Source organism: Bos indicus, chromosome 19, assembly GCF_029378745.1.
Source record: "Bos indicus isolate NIAB-ARS_2022 breed Sahiwal x Tharparkar chromosome 19, NIAB-ARS_B.indTharparkar_mat_pri_1.0, whole genome shotgun sequence".
Taxonomy (NCBI): domain Eukaryota; kingdom Metazoa; phylum Chordata; class Mammalia; order Artiodactyla; family Bovidae; genus Bos; species Bos indicus.
In genome coordinates, this window is record NC_091778.1 from 13,405,417 (window position 1) to 13,423,344 (window position 17,928).

Genomic DNA, 17,928 nt, shown 5'->3' on the forward strand with positions numbered 1-17,928 from the left:
TTACCCCTCTGTGTAATTTTTTTTCTGCTAATATTTTATTTAGGATTTTTCATATCTATGTTAATGATTTAATGAGTAAGACAGGACTGTAGCTTTCCTTTTTCATAACACTCTTGTTAAGTTTCAACATCAAGGTGATCTTGCATTATGAAACAAGATTAGGCATAACCTGACCTTTTTATTCTATGAGTCTTTGCAATATTGCCATTGTTTATTCTTTTTCTAACTGAAGTATAGTTGATTTACAATACTGTGTTAGTTTCAGGTGTAAAGCAAAGTGATTTAGTTATACATATACACATTTTTCAGGTTATTTTCCATGATAGGTTATTATAAGATATTCAATATAGTTCCCTGTGCTAAACAGTAAATCTTTATTATTTATCTATGCCATTGGTCATCTGCAAACATTAGATAGAATTCTCTGGTGAAAGTTTCTAGATTTGAAGATATCTTTAGTTTTACTTAGTAAAGTTTTTATACCCACTTAAACAACAAAGTACAGGAATTATCATGTAGAAAATGTAAAATAATAAATTTCAAATTATACTGCTTAATTATTGCAGTAATGTTTATGTTCTTACCACAGAAAACTAGAACTGCTTATATCTCAGAAGGTTAATTTACCCACAGTTACTAATACTGAGTAACTTACTAGAAGAAATTACATTTGGGGGAAAAATCATCCCAACTTTCCAATCTTTCCCATATAAAATATCCACACTTTGTGAAATGAAGAATCATTCCAGATCTGATAACATTTTAGGAAAACAATTCAACAGTATTTTCAAAGAAATCTCAAAATATTCATGTCATCTAATTCAGGAATCCATAAATGCACAGAAAAAAAAAGAAATCTCAAAATATTCATGTCATCTAATTCAGGAATCCATAAATGCACAGAAAAAAATTATATAACTATAAGAAAAATGTTTTTAAAATATTTCATGAAATTTAAGCTAAATATGAGTTAAAAGAGCAGGGTTCAATATATGACAGGACGTGTTAAGACTAGCAAGAAACGAGTGACTTTTGCGTTCATGGCTATATTTTTTTCCTTCATTTTATAAATGTATAAGCAAGAACATGAATAAGCACTAAAATCAGGGTAAAGTAGTTAAAAGAAAAATTAAACATTAATCACTTTATTTAGGAGTTAATGGCAGAAAATTCTCTTTTGTCAGAGGTAACAAGGAATTGCAATCAACACCAACTGCACTGGTGACTAATGGCCCATTAAGGAGCTGTCATCAGCACAGTTTCGTGGAGGTTCAGTGTGGAAGACATGAGTGCGTTCCTCACCGGTCACAATATTGTGGTTTAGAAAATTAGGGAGTTTGGACTTGCTTTTTTTCAAAGCACATCAAGTCTAGCCTCGTTCCAGTAAGTCTATTTTCAGCTAACAGATAAACAGCTAAACAGTTACTGAATGAAGTAGGTCACTTTCCTTTTAAGTAGGCACATAAACACACAATTATACCAAAGAAGAGCTGGAAAATTATCGCTGGTCACACAACTAAAAATTATTCAGAATAACAATACAGTGAGCTATCCTGACCAAAGTGTGTGACGCAGATAAGTCAGAAAGAAATTGAATACTTGAGAACTATATCTCATTGGTATATTGTAAATGAACTAAATAACACCAACGCTGCCTTTACTGTTTCAGATTTCTCTTCACTGAGCTAACCATCCTAACTTTTTCATACCCAATAGAGAAAAGTAAGCCATTCTTACAAAGATTCTGAAATCTAATATATGCTGCTGTAAGCAAAAAGCCATTCAGTATTTTCCTTTGACTGAAAAATACGTAATGCTTCTCTCATCAAACCCCATCATGGAAGCATTTGTGATCAATCTTGAAGTATTTCTGTATTTGTTTTACATAAAACAGTGTGACCTTTGATTCCCTCCCTGTGGTTTGTTTTAAACAGTTGTTCTTTTCTGAATAGTTGTGCTTTCTATTACATGCTGTCATTCAGATTCACGATGTCATCCCTATTATTAGAACTGTTTTGTTGTATACTTCACAATTCAAAAGAACGGTGATTATAAGGATACCTTATAATCAGCATAAAGTTTACGAGCCATCATCAAAATGAACCCTCGCGCATACACAAAAAGAACTCACTTGACAAACATGCAGGGGGCAGCTCTGTGACATGAAAGGGTCTTTGAATGCACCAGGGCCTTCACTCAAGTTTTCTTAATGACTAATATTCTCTTTGTGTCAAGAAGATTCATAAATGTTCAAAAATGCAAAGGGATGTCAGTATGGGTAGAATGATTCAAATCACACACACACACACACACACACACAAATAGAATCCAGAAGTCACTACTTAAAATATGCAAAGCTTCTTTCCAAAGTAATTAGATTATAGACTTCGACCTAGCAAACAGACATAAATACCTTAAACTGGACAAACGCAAACCTTAAAATCATTACAAGAGAAAATAAAGTGTGATTTAGGAACCTTAAGAGATTAAATACCTAATCATTTAGGCACCAATTCTCAGGTGACAAAATAATTCTGACTTACTTTCTAAATTTGTTCGACACTTGTGAGTGAAAAGGGAAGGGAAAATCTCAATACAATTCAGGAGAGAAATGGGATAATTACTCCACGTAATCAAACCTCCCAGAGACTGCAGGCTACTCACTTTAGCAGCACTAATGACTGTGGCGGTGTAAGACTGAATGTTGTCTCCACAGGCTCCACCACGGGACTGATGACATCGAATCAACTGCAAAGAGAGAGAGAGTGACCATTCTGTTCAACTGTTTAACTCTACAGGCTCTTAGGACAGAGCTTATTTACCACATAGAATGGTGGTGATGGGTGGGAATATTTGCATGAGCCCTTTTTCGACAAACAGCTAAAAGCCGTGCTGAGACACTTTTACCCCTTTTTATAATCTATCGGTGCCACTCAGGCAGTTTCATGCTCAAATACGATTTTTAATTACAAGATGAATAGTCTTTAAGAATTTATAAACTGAAATGGTAGGATTTGAGATCTGGCAGACTTTCCACAAATAAATTTTAGAAACATAATCAAAGGACTTAGCCACAACTTCCTAACATTAAATATTTAACATGCTAGCAAATTGGAGGTTTTGTCCTTTTAATTCCTACATAAAGACAGCAAAAGGAAACTTTAAAAAACAGACAAAAGAGTGTGCCATATTTCCATTTTCGATTGTGTTTGTGGGAAAGCGGCAGAAATTGTGCATAAATCAACTATGACACATATAATAGCTGTCCACTTCAGAGGGCTCACTAGTTTTAACATCAGAAGGAAAGAGACATGTCCTTATTCGTGTCTGATGTAAATAAGTAACTTGCCAATTTTCAAAATGAATCACTAGTTTCAATGCATGATTCTCTCATGTGTTGAGCAATAAACCAGGACTAAAGCCTCCACTGCCCTTACACTCTCCAAATTTAGGCTTAAAAAAAAAAAGAAAGCGAAATATAAAAATTATTAGCCATATTTTTATACCGAAAGGTTTTCAAATAAAATGGCAATAGACTATTAGAATAACTCCACACTGTGATATGAATTATTAAAAGCCTATAGAAATCAAAATCTTCCTCTCCCAAAACACACACACACAAAAAGCCTTAGATAATTTAAAACCACCCACCTGATAAAAACTAATGTGTGAACTTTTATTCTTTTATTTTAAAATCAAAATTTTCTTCATCTCTGACATTAAAAAGAAACAATCCCTTAAAACAAGAGTGGTGAGGTATTTCCCAAATCACAGGTAATTGGTAAATATAGTTCCACACATGGGAAAAGAGAGAGTCTGAAAGGTGCTCATTTTAGCTAATGAAAAGAATCTCCCTCATTCACCCACTCACTCATTCATTCATTCATTCACAAATACACAGTTGAAGAATTATAAAAATTATCCCTCTGCTGCCTCCTGCAGGACATGCAAGGAAAGACATTATCTTAGAAACACTACCATCTTCTCCCAGTCTCAGCTAATTAAAATAATCAAGGAAAAGAAGCCATACTATTACCTCTTCAATTCAACTAAATCTGAGTTAGCATTTCTACATAAACATAACTAAGTCAGAACTCTGTTTAAAACTGAGACCCATTGCAAAAATTATATTTGCATCTGAGGTACATCAAAATGAAAGATAAATCAGAAATTTCTGTAGTGCAAAACTCTTATCACGACTAAATTCTAGGAAATACTGGTGAGTGAAAAAAGCAGTGTACAAAAGAACATATATATCTATACACACACACACACACACACACACACATATAAAATGTTATCTTTTAGGAAAGAAAAAAATAAATATATCAAACACATGATAAAATATATAAGCATATAAATAAAATATAAACAAAAAATACACAATTACCTACCAAATAATACATTATTTATACACTATGTATTATTTGGTACACAATCATAATTGAATAATACAATGTAACAACAATGGAGGAATGCAAAAAAAAAGGGACAAAGAACAAACTAACTCAACCTATGAACACAGTATTTGATCTTATATCTTCAGTCTTAGGAAGTAATAAAGTAGAGAGAATTGCAAAAAAAATCCTGAACTCTTTTTAGTTGGTTTGATTTTTGTAGCAGTGTGAGCAAGCAATTCTACAATTCCTTTTTGTATTACAGAACTGAAGAGATGAAGAAAACGTGCTGATGTCACAGTCTCCTATCTGAAACAAAGGACATATAAATAGGAAATGGGGGACAAACAGAGAGAATCCTGTGGAAATGCCAATGTGAACTCTTCATTTCCAAAATGTATTATGTATATATGGAAATACATGGGTGCACAAATATGCATCTATGTATATTTGCCTATTTATGTGTATATATAGAAGTATGTTTGGGTGTATAACATGCATGTTTGTGAACTCTGTCCACTGAAAGAGTCTAGAAGCAAAAAGACCCCAGAAACAGTAAGTACGTCTACTGGACAAAGTTTAGGTATCTGATATCACTGTCAATTTAAAAGAACCAGTAAAATCAGAGAATTCCAGGCCTGAGACAGGGCAAGTACAAAGATTTATGATAGTGAGCAAGGAAAAAGTATTTCTTTTTTAATTTTGATGAAGCCACAACACAATGTCACAAGAAGCAGACTAAAGAGGCTCTTTTGATTGACTCTGGGATAATCTGAAAGCCAAAATAATTACAGACAGAAAAATATTAAAAACTATTGAAAAAAAAAGGAATCCATGAGCCCATATCAAAAATACAGATACAGTAAGACTTTTTTAAAGATGGGGAAGTTCTTGATTATAATAAAGAGCCAAATACCTACTGGTGTAGAGTAGAACTGGAAAATCATTGACTTGGAATATTTGTAGGAAAGACTGATTCACGCAAGAATCATCAATGGGTGCTAAGCTTAGGTAAGGCTAAGATTTTGATGAAAAGTAGGATGTAAGCCTGCTCTTTCCAAATTATCTATTGGTTAACAAGAGGAAAAAAACAGTGATTATTCAGTATGGAAATTGGACAAGACCCTGACAAAATTAGCATCACCAACAAGGAACAGATGTGTATCATGTACCTCCAGATGTGATGCTGTGGGAATTACAGAACAACCCCCGCGCACTGTTCCAGCCAGAAATACAGAACCCGGTTATAATCAAGAGAAAACATCAAAAAGCTCAAAAGAAAAATCATTCTATTAAAATAAAAAGAATAAGGGGCAGAGGTAGAGGGTTGTTACCAATCTTGTAAAAGACAAAGCAAGAAAGGGACACTCCTACAAGATATAATACCTGATCCTAGACCTGAGGCTGCACCACAGGAAAGAAGCTTTTTACAAATGACAAGATAGGGTTAATTGACAAGATTGGAACAGGGACAGTATAACAGATAAAAGTAATTTATCAACATTAAATTGGCTGATAACAAGTATTTTGGAGGCACTGAGATATATGCAACTTACTCTGAAATGGTTCAGAGGACAAGCTGAGTTGAGAGTACATGGGTACAGTTGATTGGACAATTTTGTGGTGCCCAATTAAAACAAAACCAAACTAGTAAGGTACACATTCATTACTAGTTGTGAATTACCTTTGGAAAACTCAACACTTGCTCCATAACAAATATTCCTACACGGGCTCTGCTTACCTTGTTTTCTGCATAAGCAAGCCAGCGACTCCCAAGAGCAACAGGATTCATGTTGGGTCCAGGACAAGGGTAGCAGCCTGAAATTTATCAAAGGGCAATGTTAAGACATTTCTTAATAAATTTTCTGTTGGTACATCACATTTTGATGCCATAAAACCAGAAAAATCAAGGGCTTTTTTTCCCCCAAATCTCACTTAAAATTCTCATAACCTAGCTATTATTTTAATAGCTCAAAAAGGTTCCTTTTTTTTCCTTCTCGATAGTTTCCTTTGGCTTTTGACTCTGTTCCAATAAGAAACAAATCTGGGAAGAACTGGTATTCGCTTTTTGCAAAAATTGGGCATTTTTAGTTACTCCTAGAATAAGAGAGAGAAGCCAAGAAGAACCATGTAAAGTTCATAACCCTACAGTTTCAAAAGTCTAGCAAAATCATCTGAAGAAGAAAGAAAAGGATACAATTGACTCTGGAATTTAAGGGCAAAGAAAAGGAAGATGTACACCTTAAATGAAATGACATAAATATGAAGGAAGGAGGTAGAAGAAGTAAGTTAGGTATGGGGCCAATGGGGAGAAGAAATTCACAAAGGGTGCATGAGCAGATGCTGGGGAACTAATTTACACAATCCTGAGCATTTCCTTTAAGCATCCAACTTCATTCTTCTTGCTTTCAGCCAAGCCAATAACAAACTGGTAAAAAGGATTATTTTGCGGTTCTTTTCCTAAAAAAAAGTAATCCCATATTCCCGACAGTGGACACCCACACCATGGAAACACCAACGCCATCTTCCTGAACCCCACTGAACAAGACACAACACAATTCATTCAAGTAAGTGGTACGTGTCATCCCTGAGGCTCTCATCTGCCCTCCTGACTACGCCAGTAAGGTCTCTGGGCAGAATGTCCTCATCCATCAGCTACACAGGACAATATTTCAGTGGCTCACAGAACTGCTTTTAAAGGACTACTCAAAGGAGACTGGAGAATCAAAGGACACCAAAAGCCTAACCTAAAGAATCTGAGGTCTATCATTCCACAAGTATCTCATTCATATTTCACAAACACTTTTCTCTAAAATGTACACTAGAGCAAGGGCCCCCAACCTCCGGGATCTAATGCCTGATGATCGGAGGTGGAGCTGATGTAATAATAATAGAAATAAAGTGCACAATAAGTGCAGTGTGCGTAAATCATCCTAAAACCATCCCCTCTCCCCAGTTCGTGGAAAAATTGTCTTCCATGAAACCAGTCCCTGGTGCCAAAAATGCTGGGCGCTAGAAGATCAAACTGAGGTTATCCGTTTCATAGTTTGGGGCTCTATTTGGAATCTGAATTAATATAATGAGACAGGTTTTTATAAAAAGAATAACTTTTCTTACCATGGCAAAAAAAAAACAAAAACAAAAAAACAGCCAAACTGCACGAAACACATGAGCGTAACTGGAAAACAACAGCATGATTGGAATAGCATGAACAGCACACCTGAAAATCTCTGCCCCAGCAGAAAGCTTCGGTCTAGTACTGATCCTGAGAGGAAGGGAGCCATCAAGGCATGAATAGTAATTAACTACTTTGACTTGTACTGTCAAAAATAAAAATAATTTATATGTTCAGTAATATACTATCTTTTCGCTTTATTTTCTATCTTCCTCCCACTTGATAAAGATCAAGCGTTTGTGTCTTTTGTTCACAGCTAAATCTCTACTGCCTAAAATAATACCTGACAAACAGCTTAATAAAAATGCTGAATAAACAATGTACCTAAATATTAACCAACCTTAATATTTATCAGGCATATAGGCAAAAAAAAAAAAGTCATCTACTGAAGAAAATTTTTCTAATAGTGTGCTTGCCTACTCTCTAGGTTAGGCTTTCTGTGTTCATTTTAAAGCCATTTTTTAACAGAAATCTTCCTTAATTGTACATTCGTGCTTCCCTGAATTCAGGAAGACTTTTGAGTAGCAATTTCTGAACTGATAATGCTGTTGTTTTCACAACCACTAGACAATCACAAGTCTCTGTTGTTTCTGGTACCCTTTAATTTTCATTTCCACTCCTTCAACTCCATCAATTTTGAGTTTACTATTCTCTCTCTCTCTTTTTTTTTTTTTTTTTGGCTACATTGAGCGCCTTATGGGATCTCGATTCCCTGATGAGGGATTGAATCTGGGCCCTTAGCAGTGAAAGCATGAAGTCCTAACCACTAGACTCCCAGAGAATTTCCTGAGTTTTCATTTTTAAAGAAGATGAGGAACTTATAAAGAAGATATGATCCTAAGAGAAAGTCCATATGTCATACAAAAATACAAGGTACTACCAGCTTTATCATTTGCTGCTCACTGTTAAAAGAATTTCTTTCTGTGTATTTCAGAGTTTAAAGGATGGTGTATGGAAAACTTTGGATTCCCGAAAAATCAGCTTCTGGGTAACTGTGATGTTACTATCATCACTGAATGCACATTATGGACGTATCCATAGAAAAAAGGACTTCCCTGTCGGCTAGGCGGGTAAACAACCCACCTGCAATGCAGGAGACACAGGAGATGTTGGTTCAATCCCTGGGTCAGGAAAATCCCCTGGAAGAGGAAAATGGCAACCCACTCCAGAATTCTTGTCTGAAAAATCCCATGGACAAAGTAGCCTGGTGGGCTACAATCCAAAGGGCTGCAAAGACTCAGACATGGCTGAGTGACTTAGTATACAATATAAACAAAGACAACATACTTTAACATATATATTGCACAGTATTTACATAGTAGATTTCATTATTACACTCCCATCTAATTCATACCAAAATGTACTTTATCTGCCTGCCAATATAGGAGACATGGGTTCGATCCCTGGGTTGGGAAGATCCACTGGAAGAGGAAAATGGCATCCCACTCCAGTATCCTTGCCTGAAAAGTCCCATAGACAGAGGAGCCTGGCAGGCTACAGTCCATGGGGCTGCCAAAGAGTTGGACACAACTTAGTGACTGAACAACAAATATACATATTTCACATACACTTTCAGAACTGGAGAAAAGAGCATAAACATGGTCTATAAGAAAATTTCCCCTTTTAAAATGTAATGTAAAAAAAGAACCAAATGAAAACCGGAAATAAATACCTGTGAATTGTGGCATTATATTAGAGGTGAATAATCTCTTGAATTTTAAAGTCAACATGTGCTTAGTTGCTCAGTCAAGTCCGATTCTTTGCAACCCCACAGACTGTAGCCTACCAGGCTCCTCGGTCGATGGGGATTCTCCAGGCAAGAATACTGGAGTGGGTTGCCATGCTTTCCTCCAGAGGATCTTCCCAACTCAGGGATTGAACCCAGGTCTCCTGCATTGCAGGAAGATTCTTTACCATCTGAGCCACCATCTAACTCGATTGTGATAACAGTTTTGCCTCAACAGATCCTAATAAGTATATTTGCTTTCCAAATACTAAAAAATACTAAGGAAAATGTAGTTTACAATTCTTCATTTCACTTTTTGAGTCAATGTTTTTAGAAAGCCAGTGGACCTCAAGAATCAGAGTGTATTGGAATGAAAGCAAAGTTTTTCTGCTCTCCAAAACACTTTTTACAGCTAGAATCAGCAGACCATCAGCCTCTCAGCACTATCCCAACTTTCTAAGCATGACTCCTTTAAACATTAACCACTGCCTCCAGCTAAACTTTGAAAACAAAGTGAAGGAAAACAACCACCACCACCTAAATCTCTACAATACTAGGACTAATTCTAACAAGTTTACAATGTTTGTGAACAAAGTAAAAGAGAACTGGATATTAAAAAACCTCAAGTTTACAAATTTGAATAAAGGTAAGATCCACGAAAAGCCCCGCTAACATGAAGATGATTCCATAACTAAAAGACTGATGGCAATTTTACATGGCATTCTGGCAGAACAGGGGCCCTAGTGGAGAGAAGGCCTGAACTCATTTTGAAATACAAAGGGTTGAACTACTCTCTGTAATACCCTGCTTTATTTTCCTTGAAAAGAACAACTCAAAAGATTGCACACCTTTTTGGAAAAACACAGATGTCTGCACTTATGATCAACTGACTTTCAACAAGGCTACCAAGACAAGTCAATGGGCAAAGAACAGTCCTTTCAACAAATGATGATGGGCCAACTGGATATCCACGTGCAAACAAATGAAACTGGACCCTGCATACAAACTGGAAATGAATAAAAGACTAAAGCTAAAGCTTGGAACAAAACCGTGGTAAATCTTCATAACCACAGGCAATCCTTTCTTAGTGCAAGCCTGCTCAGTCATGTCCGACTCATTGCAAACCTATGGACTGCAGCCGGCCAGGCTCTCTGTCCATGGGATTCTCAAGCAAGAATACTGGAATGGGTTGCCACTCCCTTCTCCAGAGGATCTTCCTGACCCAAGGATTGAACCCGGGTCTCCTGTATTTTAGGTAGATTCTTTACCATCTGAGCTTATTACATTTAGGTCTGTGATTCTTTTTGAGTTAATTATTGTGAAGGATGAATAGTCTGAGTCTAGATTCAGTTTCATGCCTATGAATGTCCAGTTGCTCAGCACCATCTGCTGAAGAGACTATCTTTGCTCTATTATGCTACCTTTGCTCCTTCATCAAATATTTATTTCTGGGCTTTCTATTCTGTTCTGTTGATCTATTTATCTGTCCTTCTGCCAATACCACACTGTCTTGATTACTGTAGTTTTATAGTAAATCCTAAAGTTAGGTAGCAACATAGAGGAAACTTGATATTATTAAATGAAATAAGCCAATCTGAGAAGGCTATATACTATCATTCCATCTATATGATATTCTAGGAAATCCAATGGTTGCTGGGGGTGGGGGGCCAGTGCGGTTTGGGGAGGGCAGCGATGAACAGGCAGAGCACAAAAGATTTTTAAGACAGTGAAAATATCCTGCATGATATTACAATGATGGATATACAGCAATATGCATGCACACATGTGTGTTCAGTCGTGTCTGACTCTGCAACCCCATGGACTATAGCCCGCCAGGCTCCTCTGTCCATGGAATTTTCCAGGCAAGAGTACTGGAGGGGGTTGCCATTTTCCGCCTCCAAGGGATCTTCCTGGCCCAGAGATTGAACCCACATCTCTTGTATCTCCTGCACTGGCAGGCGGATTCTTTACCACTGGGGACACCTGGGAACCATATGTGCCATTATACATTTATCGAAGCCCAGTGACGTACAACACCAAGAGTGTGTCCTAAGATAAACAATGGACTCGAGTGATAATTTTGTGTCAACGCAGGTTCATCAAGTGCAACAAATACGCTACTCTGGTGAGGGACGCTGACAATGGGGGAGACTGTGCACGTGTGGAGCTGGGGGCATACGGGAAATGTCTGTGCCATCTGCCCAATTTGCTGCAAATGTAAAACCACTCTAAAAATGTAATAGTCTACTATGTTCAGTGAAGGACACAGAGTCACAAAAGACCATACACTGAATGAAGTTCAGAAAGGACTATAAAAACCTCTCCAGAAAGACATTAGGACATAAAATATGAAATACCACTTCAGAGATTTATTTGACCATCTTACTGATGATTAATGACCCTCTTAAGATTCCATGAGCTTTGAATTTAAAACTTGATTTCATTTTTGCTTTATTTTTTATGTATACAAAACAGTAATGCCATTGAAAGGCTTAATGGGTGAAAATTACTAATATGTGCAGAGAATAGGGAAACCATGTTATTTCATGGCACACATGTTTAGAATCCACTTCATACTGCACACCTGCCTGGGCTACAAAAACATCATGGCAGCCTAGCCTTTCGTATATTTATGGGAACCCAAAAGAATAGCGTTTTAACTTGAACTGGTCTTAGATGTCACATTAACCTGCCCAACTCTCCTTACAGAAGTTACAAGCTTCCTTAGAAGCATAAAAAGAAAGGCTCCTCTTCTCAAAATTAAAAATAATTTTGCATTTTAAAGATCCTTTAAATACATTCTTTATTTATTATTCACCACTAATATAAATGAAGAATATACACTGTAACACTAAGAAATAACAATAGGATTGTAAGGAATAAATTTTACTCCTCAAAGCAAAAACAGAAGCCAATGGAAAGAGTTACTTACTACACAATACTCTGGTCTCTCTGGAGACTTTGTATCTGAGTTTAAATTTAAGCACACTGGAAATGACTGCTAATGACATCTATCAGTCTTTGTCTTTTGTTTTCTTAATCATATGTGGGTTTTGGATTTCCACATCAGACAGCTGCTCAAGGCCACCTTTTCTGTTGAGCCAAATACACAGGCATCTCCTTTCTCATCACATTGGCTGCACTCCCTTTCCAGCTCTTTATCGGCTCTCTTTAGCTGACCCTTCCACCCTTTGGCACAAATCCCCATGATGCTTTCTCTGATGAACACAGTTGTGTCTACTTATTTTACAGACTCATCATTGTATTCATACCCAACTCAGGCAATCACGATTGTATTACACAAGAGCTTTTCAAACCCTTCGAGAAATTAAATGCTTGCATGAACAAAACAATATCCTCATTAAGAATGTGTCGCTCTACATGGCCTTTAGTACTAGCTCTTTAAAAACTAGAAACCAGTCAATGGGGGTTGGGGAGAGGACCACACGGCACAGGCAAATGGAGCACCAAATATGCTATTCTCAGTGTGCCCGTCAGCTCGCCTGTCCACCAGGCCCTACACCCTGGCTTACAGGCATGAACAACCCAAATTTGGAGAAATACACATAACCTATACCATGCTTCTTTCGACCTGCCAAAAGTTTCAGTCTGCTTAAAGGAATAGGGGAGAGGGGAAACTGCAAAAATTGGGGGAAAACAAACTTCTTTAAAGTCAGAAAATGGCTCCATTTGTTTCTTGATTTTAAATATTAAGTCTTGCTCAATTCTGCTCAAAATATTGATATGAATTTCTTAAGGTACAGTTGCATTTCAAAGAAAAGAAGCCAAATTTCTTCAGACAAACATGTGTCAAATATCATCAATCTTACAAACCTAACATTACTTGAATAAATCTGGTCTACAGGGTTTTCAAGTAAAATAAAATAACATGTAACCAAGAGTGCAATACTTCTTAATGGAAGTATGAAATGAGGTATATAACTACTACTGGCCAGAGTATTCGATATGCAAGGTTTGGGGGGATCTGTTATGAAATGCTACAATAAATAGCAATCAGAGTGTGAGGAAAGAAATCACAAACTTTTGTCATTTTTGATGCTTTCTGAAGTCTTTTTTTTATATATAAACTACAACACATATTTAAATACGATATAAAGAAGTACCCAAGTCAACCAAGTAAACATATGCATACACATAAGCAGTACTCAAAAGAAACAGGATATTACAGAATCCCAAAAGCCCCTTCGCACACCCCCTCTTTCCAGGTTATGCAGCATTCTGCATTCTGACACACTAGTTGGGGCTTCCCTGGTGGCTCAGATGGTAAAGAATCTACCTGCCGAGCAGCTTTTAGTACACAATTTATTACATTATATCCATCATTTATCACCAAGAAATGGCAGCTGTACTTTTATACTACCCCACTTTGCAACACTTAACATACATTTCAGATTTAAAGAAATCTACCACTCCAGATTCTTGCCTGGAGAATTCCATGGACAGAGGAGCCTGGTGGGCTACAGTCCATGGGGTTGCAAAGAGTCGAACACATCTGAGCAACTAAGCCGACTAAACAGACTTCATGTCATCTTCAAACTGTGAGCGCCATTTCACAAACAGAAGACGTGATAATCCTAATGGATCTGAAATAATTGAAAATTCACTACTGGAGCCTCTACCCTGCTTGACCAGGACTTACTTATAAGCTGCATGCCACTTAAAAAGCATCTGACTGCAACACTAAAAAAATCTGGTGATCCTTCCATATCTTGTCTTCCCATCATGAACAATTCATGGAATACAAGAGAGACTAATAGTTTAATAACACTTGTTCAAGTAATATTTTAATAATACTTGTTCAGTGGTCCAGCAATACAGAGGGAAGCATTTAGACTATATAACCAAGATTCTAAAAAAACATTAAATAAAAAGAATAAAAGTTAAGAAAGTAATAATATCTCAGTCTCCCATTCATTTTTATCAAAATCAACTGATATTTTGTGTTTCCTAAAGGCTTATAAGGGCTTCTCAGGTGGCTCAGTGGTAAAGAATCTGCCTGCTAATGCAGGAGACATGGGTTCAATCCCTGGGTCCGAAAGATCCCCTGGAGAAGCAAACGGCAATCTACTCTGGTATTCTTGCCTGGGAAATCCCATAGATAGAGGAGCCTGTCAGTCCAGGAGGTTGCAAAAGAGTCAGACACAACTTAGAGACTAAAACAACAACAAAGGCTTCTAAAACAGAAGCTCCTATTCCTGAAAGGGGAAGCAATACTCCAGATACGGGAGAGAGACTCAAGAGCTGATCATTCAGTTCAGTTCAGTCGCTGTAGTGTCCGACTCTTTGCGACCCCATGAATCGCAGCATGCCAGGCCTCCCTGTCTATCACCAACTCCTGGAGTTTATCCAAACTCATGTCCACTGAGTCAGTGATGCCATCCAGCCACTCATCCTCTGTCGTCCCCTTCTGCTCCTGCCCTCAATCTTTCCCAGCTTCAGGGTTTTTTCCAATGAGTCAGTGCTTCACATCAGGTGGCCAAAGTATTGGAATTTCAGCTTCAGCATCAGTCCTTCCAATGAAAACCCAGGACTGATCTCCTTCAGAATGGACTGGTTGGATCGCCTTGCAGTCCAAGGGACTCTCAAGAGTTTTCTCCAACACCACAGTTCAAAAGCATCAATTCTTCGGCACTCAGCTTTCTTCACAGTCCAACTCTCACATCCATACGTGACCACTGGAAAAACCATAGCCTTGACTAGATGGACCTTTGTTGGCAAAGTAATGTCTCTGCTTTTGAATATGCTATCTAGGTTGGTCATAGCTTTTCTTCCAAGGAGCAAGCATCTTTTAATTTCATGGCTGCAATCACCATCTGCAGTGATTTTGGAGCACAGAAAAATAAAGTCAGCCACTGTTTCCACTGTTTCCCCATTTATTTCCCATGAAGTGATGGGACCAGAGTCCATGATCTTAGTTTTCTGAATGTTGAGCTTTAAGCCAACTTTTTCACTCTCCTCTTTCACTTTCATTAAGAGACTTTTTAGTTCGTCTTCACTTTCTGCCATAAAGGTGGTATCATCTGCATATCTAAGGTTAGAGACTCAAGAGCTGATCATTACAAAGATATAAATTTTCAAATAAACTCATACTTTAAAAAAGTTTGTCCTTATTCCAACCAGAGGGAGAAACCTCATTCACCTATGCATTCATATATTCATTCCTTTAAATACTCGCCAAATTTATAATTCCCAGATCAAACCCGTATCACTTTCTCTAGAGACGAGTACTGATCTTCTACGAATAATTTTCCTTCTCATCTGATTACTTTTGATAGCGTTGCACTACGTTCTCAACCATTTTGGCTAACTAAACATTCTGGAAAAGAACCACTGATGCTTCGAAACTTGAAATAGTTGTGATAAATGTTTTCATATTATAAGGAGCAAAAATAAGCATCAGAAATATTTTTAAGTTAGCCAGAACATAATGGATATATTTTACCTTGCATGATGGACCTTATTTTCTTAAACCAAATCAAGATGCACAACTTTGTTCTCAAGAAGATTACTATAGGGTGTCAAAGAAAGAAGGAGTAAACAGAAAACACATACAATAAGACAGAAGGTAAGTGTCTTAAGGGAGAGATAATGCTATAAGAGCATTCCCAAAGGGTACTGGGTAACAAAAGAGATCTCTAATCAGATAAATCTGGGAAATACTGAAATGTAGTAAATAAATTTAAACAGATTAAAATGTTAATCACCACTGGTATCCTCCAACAGAAGGCAGCATTTCCTAAGTCTGTTTTACCAGGGCATCCCGATTTACACAGCATGTTGAAGGTCTACTGTTCTGCAGTCAGATTTGGGAATTGCTATCTTCAGGGATTTAGGAGGAGAGGCTACTTTAAACTAAGGGGATCAAGAAATACTTCATATAAGAACTAATATGCACACTGGAGCTAGAAAGACACATGGGATTAAGTCACTATGCGGAGACAGATGGTAGTGAAAAGGCCATTTCAGGCAGGGAAGCAAAGCAACAAAGCATCTCCAAAAGCTGAGATTCATGAGTGACTCAAAGTAAAGGTAGAATAAGGAGCATGAAAATGGATTGTAGAAATAAAAGACGTAGCAAGGACACTGGATTTTGGTAAAGAAGGTTTATCTATGTCAAAAACCTTGGGAGTTCAGTTGGAAGGGATGCACAAGTTTACACTTGTTGACCAAAGTTAAATCAACTATGGCCTTTGTTCAAATCAAAAGACCTCAGTTTAGACGACAAGTTACTTGATCATTTGGCAACAGAGAAATAACGATTCTGCAAATTCTTGTCATTTAAACATAGATGATAGATTAAATTGTATGTCAGGGATATGTTTTGAAATAATTTGGGAAGGGTATAAATGAAAAAGATTGTCCACAAGTTAGTACTTATTGAAACCAGATCATAAGTACATGGTGGTTCATTACACTACTGTCTTTAAACAACTGTATATATTTCCTGAAATAAAACTTTGAAAAAAAAAAAAAAACACTCAAAGGAAATGAAATGGTAAATCTAGGACTTCAGTAATTTAATAAAATGCAATATTTTACCATATCACTAAATGACCACATTTATCAAATATGCAAACTTTCTGAAAATCAGAAGTGACTAAAAATTCACCTTTCTGCAAGAACTGCATAACTTCAAGTAAGAAAAAGAATACATATTATACTCTTATCTTTTTCTGCTTAAAGGTATTTTTGCTCTTATTTCTACTATAAATGGTTTAATTGAAAAAGCACAGTAAAACCCCATGAAAATATGGAATTTCTTTAATGTGCCAGTTTCTATATTGATCCTGCCAACTGATTCAAGAGCTTTACGTATCTGATGTAAGATGACCCAAATAAGGATATTCCAAAAACAAACTCTCCTACTGTAAAATCTCAGACTGCAAAACACTCCCCCAGTAAAGCTGCAAATATTATTAATGTGCAAAAACAAAACTTTTTTTCAAAAAAACTGTAACTACAGCGTACAGTGAGGTAGGATTTTGTTTAAATCTTATTTATAAATCCTTATACATTTCTATCACTCATTAGTAAATAACAGACACATGTCAGTTGAAACAAATTTCACTCATATTTATATATATACAATTAAAGATACAGGCTATATGTACATGATTATATGCAAAATTCAATTAGACCATCTAAGCTTAAAAATAACTGATAAATTTTGCATATTTTCTCCAATTAAACAGAGTACTATGAAAAGCCTACTGATTCTAATGTATCAAAATTATTACAAAGCCTATCCTTTGAATCTAACTATGAAACACACAAATCTAATTATTTTAACTATCTCTTTATTATAAAATTTAATTTTTTCTTTTAAAATTCTATAGTGGATATTAAACTAATCAATGAAAAATCTATATAGTTTACTTATCCACTAAAAAAAACCAGCATAAATATGGAATGCTGCTGAACTGTGGTGTTGGAAAAGACTCTGGAGACTCCCTTGGACTGCAAGGAGATCCAACCAGTCCATCCTAAAGGAAACCAGTATATTCATCGGAAGGACTGATGCTGAAGCTGAAACTCCAATACTTGGCCACCTGATGCAAAGAACTGACTCTTTTGAAAAGAGCCTGATGCTGGCAAAGATTGAAGGCAGG

At 36.6% G+C, this 17,928-nt stretch overlaps 1 protein-coding gene across 1 annotated transcript in view; it reads right to left on the reverse strand.

The window, feature by feature from the left end:
- Nucleotides 1–17,928, reverse strand: part of BCAS3 (BCAS3 microtubule associated cell migration factor) — a 586,026-nt gene that overhangs the window by 429,305 nt on the left and 138,793 nt on the right. Inside the window, exons 12-13 of the mRNA XM_070774269.1 lie at nucleotides 6,139–6,215; nucleotides 2,665–2,748 (exon numbers count right to left, since the gene is read on the reverse strand). Coding sequence (XP_070630370.1) covers nucleotides 2,665–2,748; nucleotides 6,139–6,215 — 161 coding nt within the window. The remainder of the gene's footprint in view (nucleotides 1–2,664; nucleotides 2,749–6,138; nucleotides 6,216–17,928) is intronic.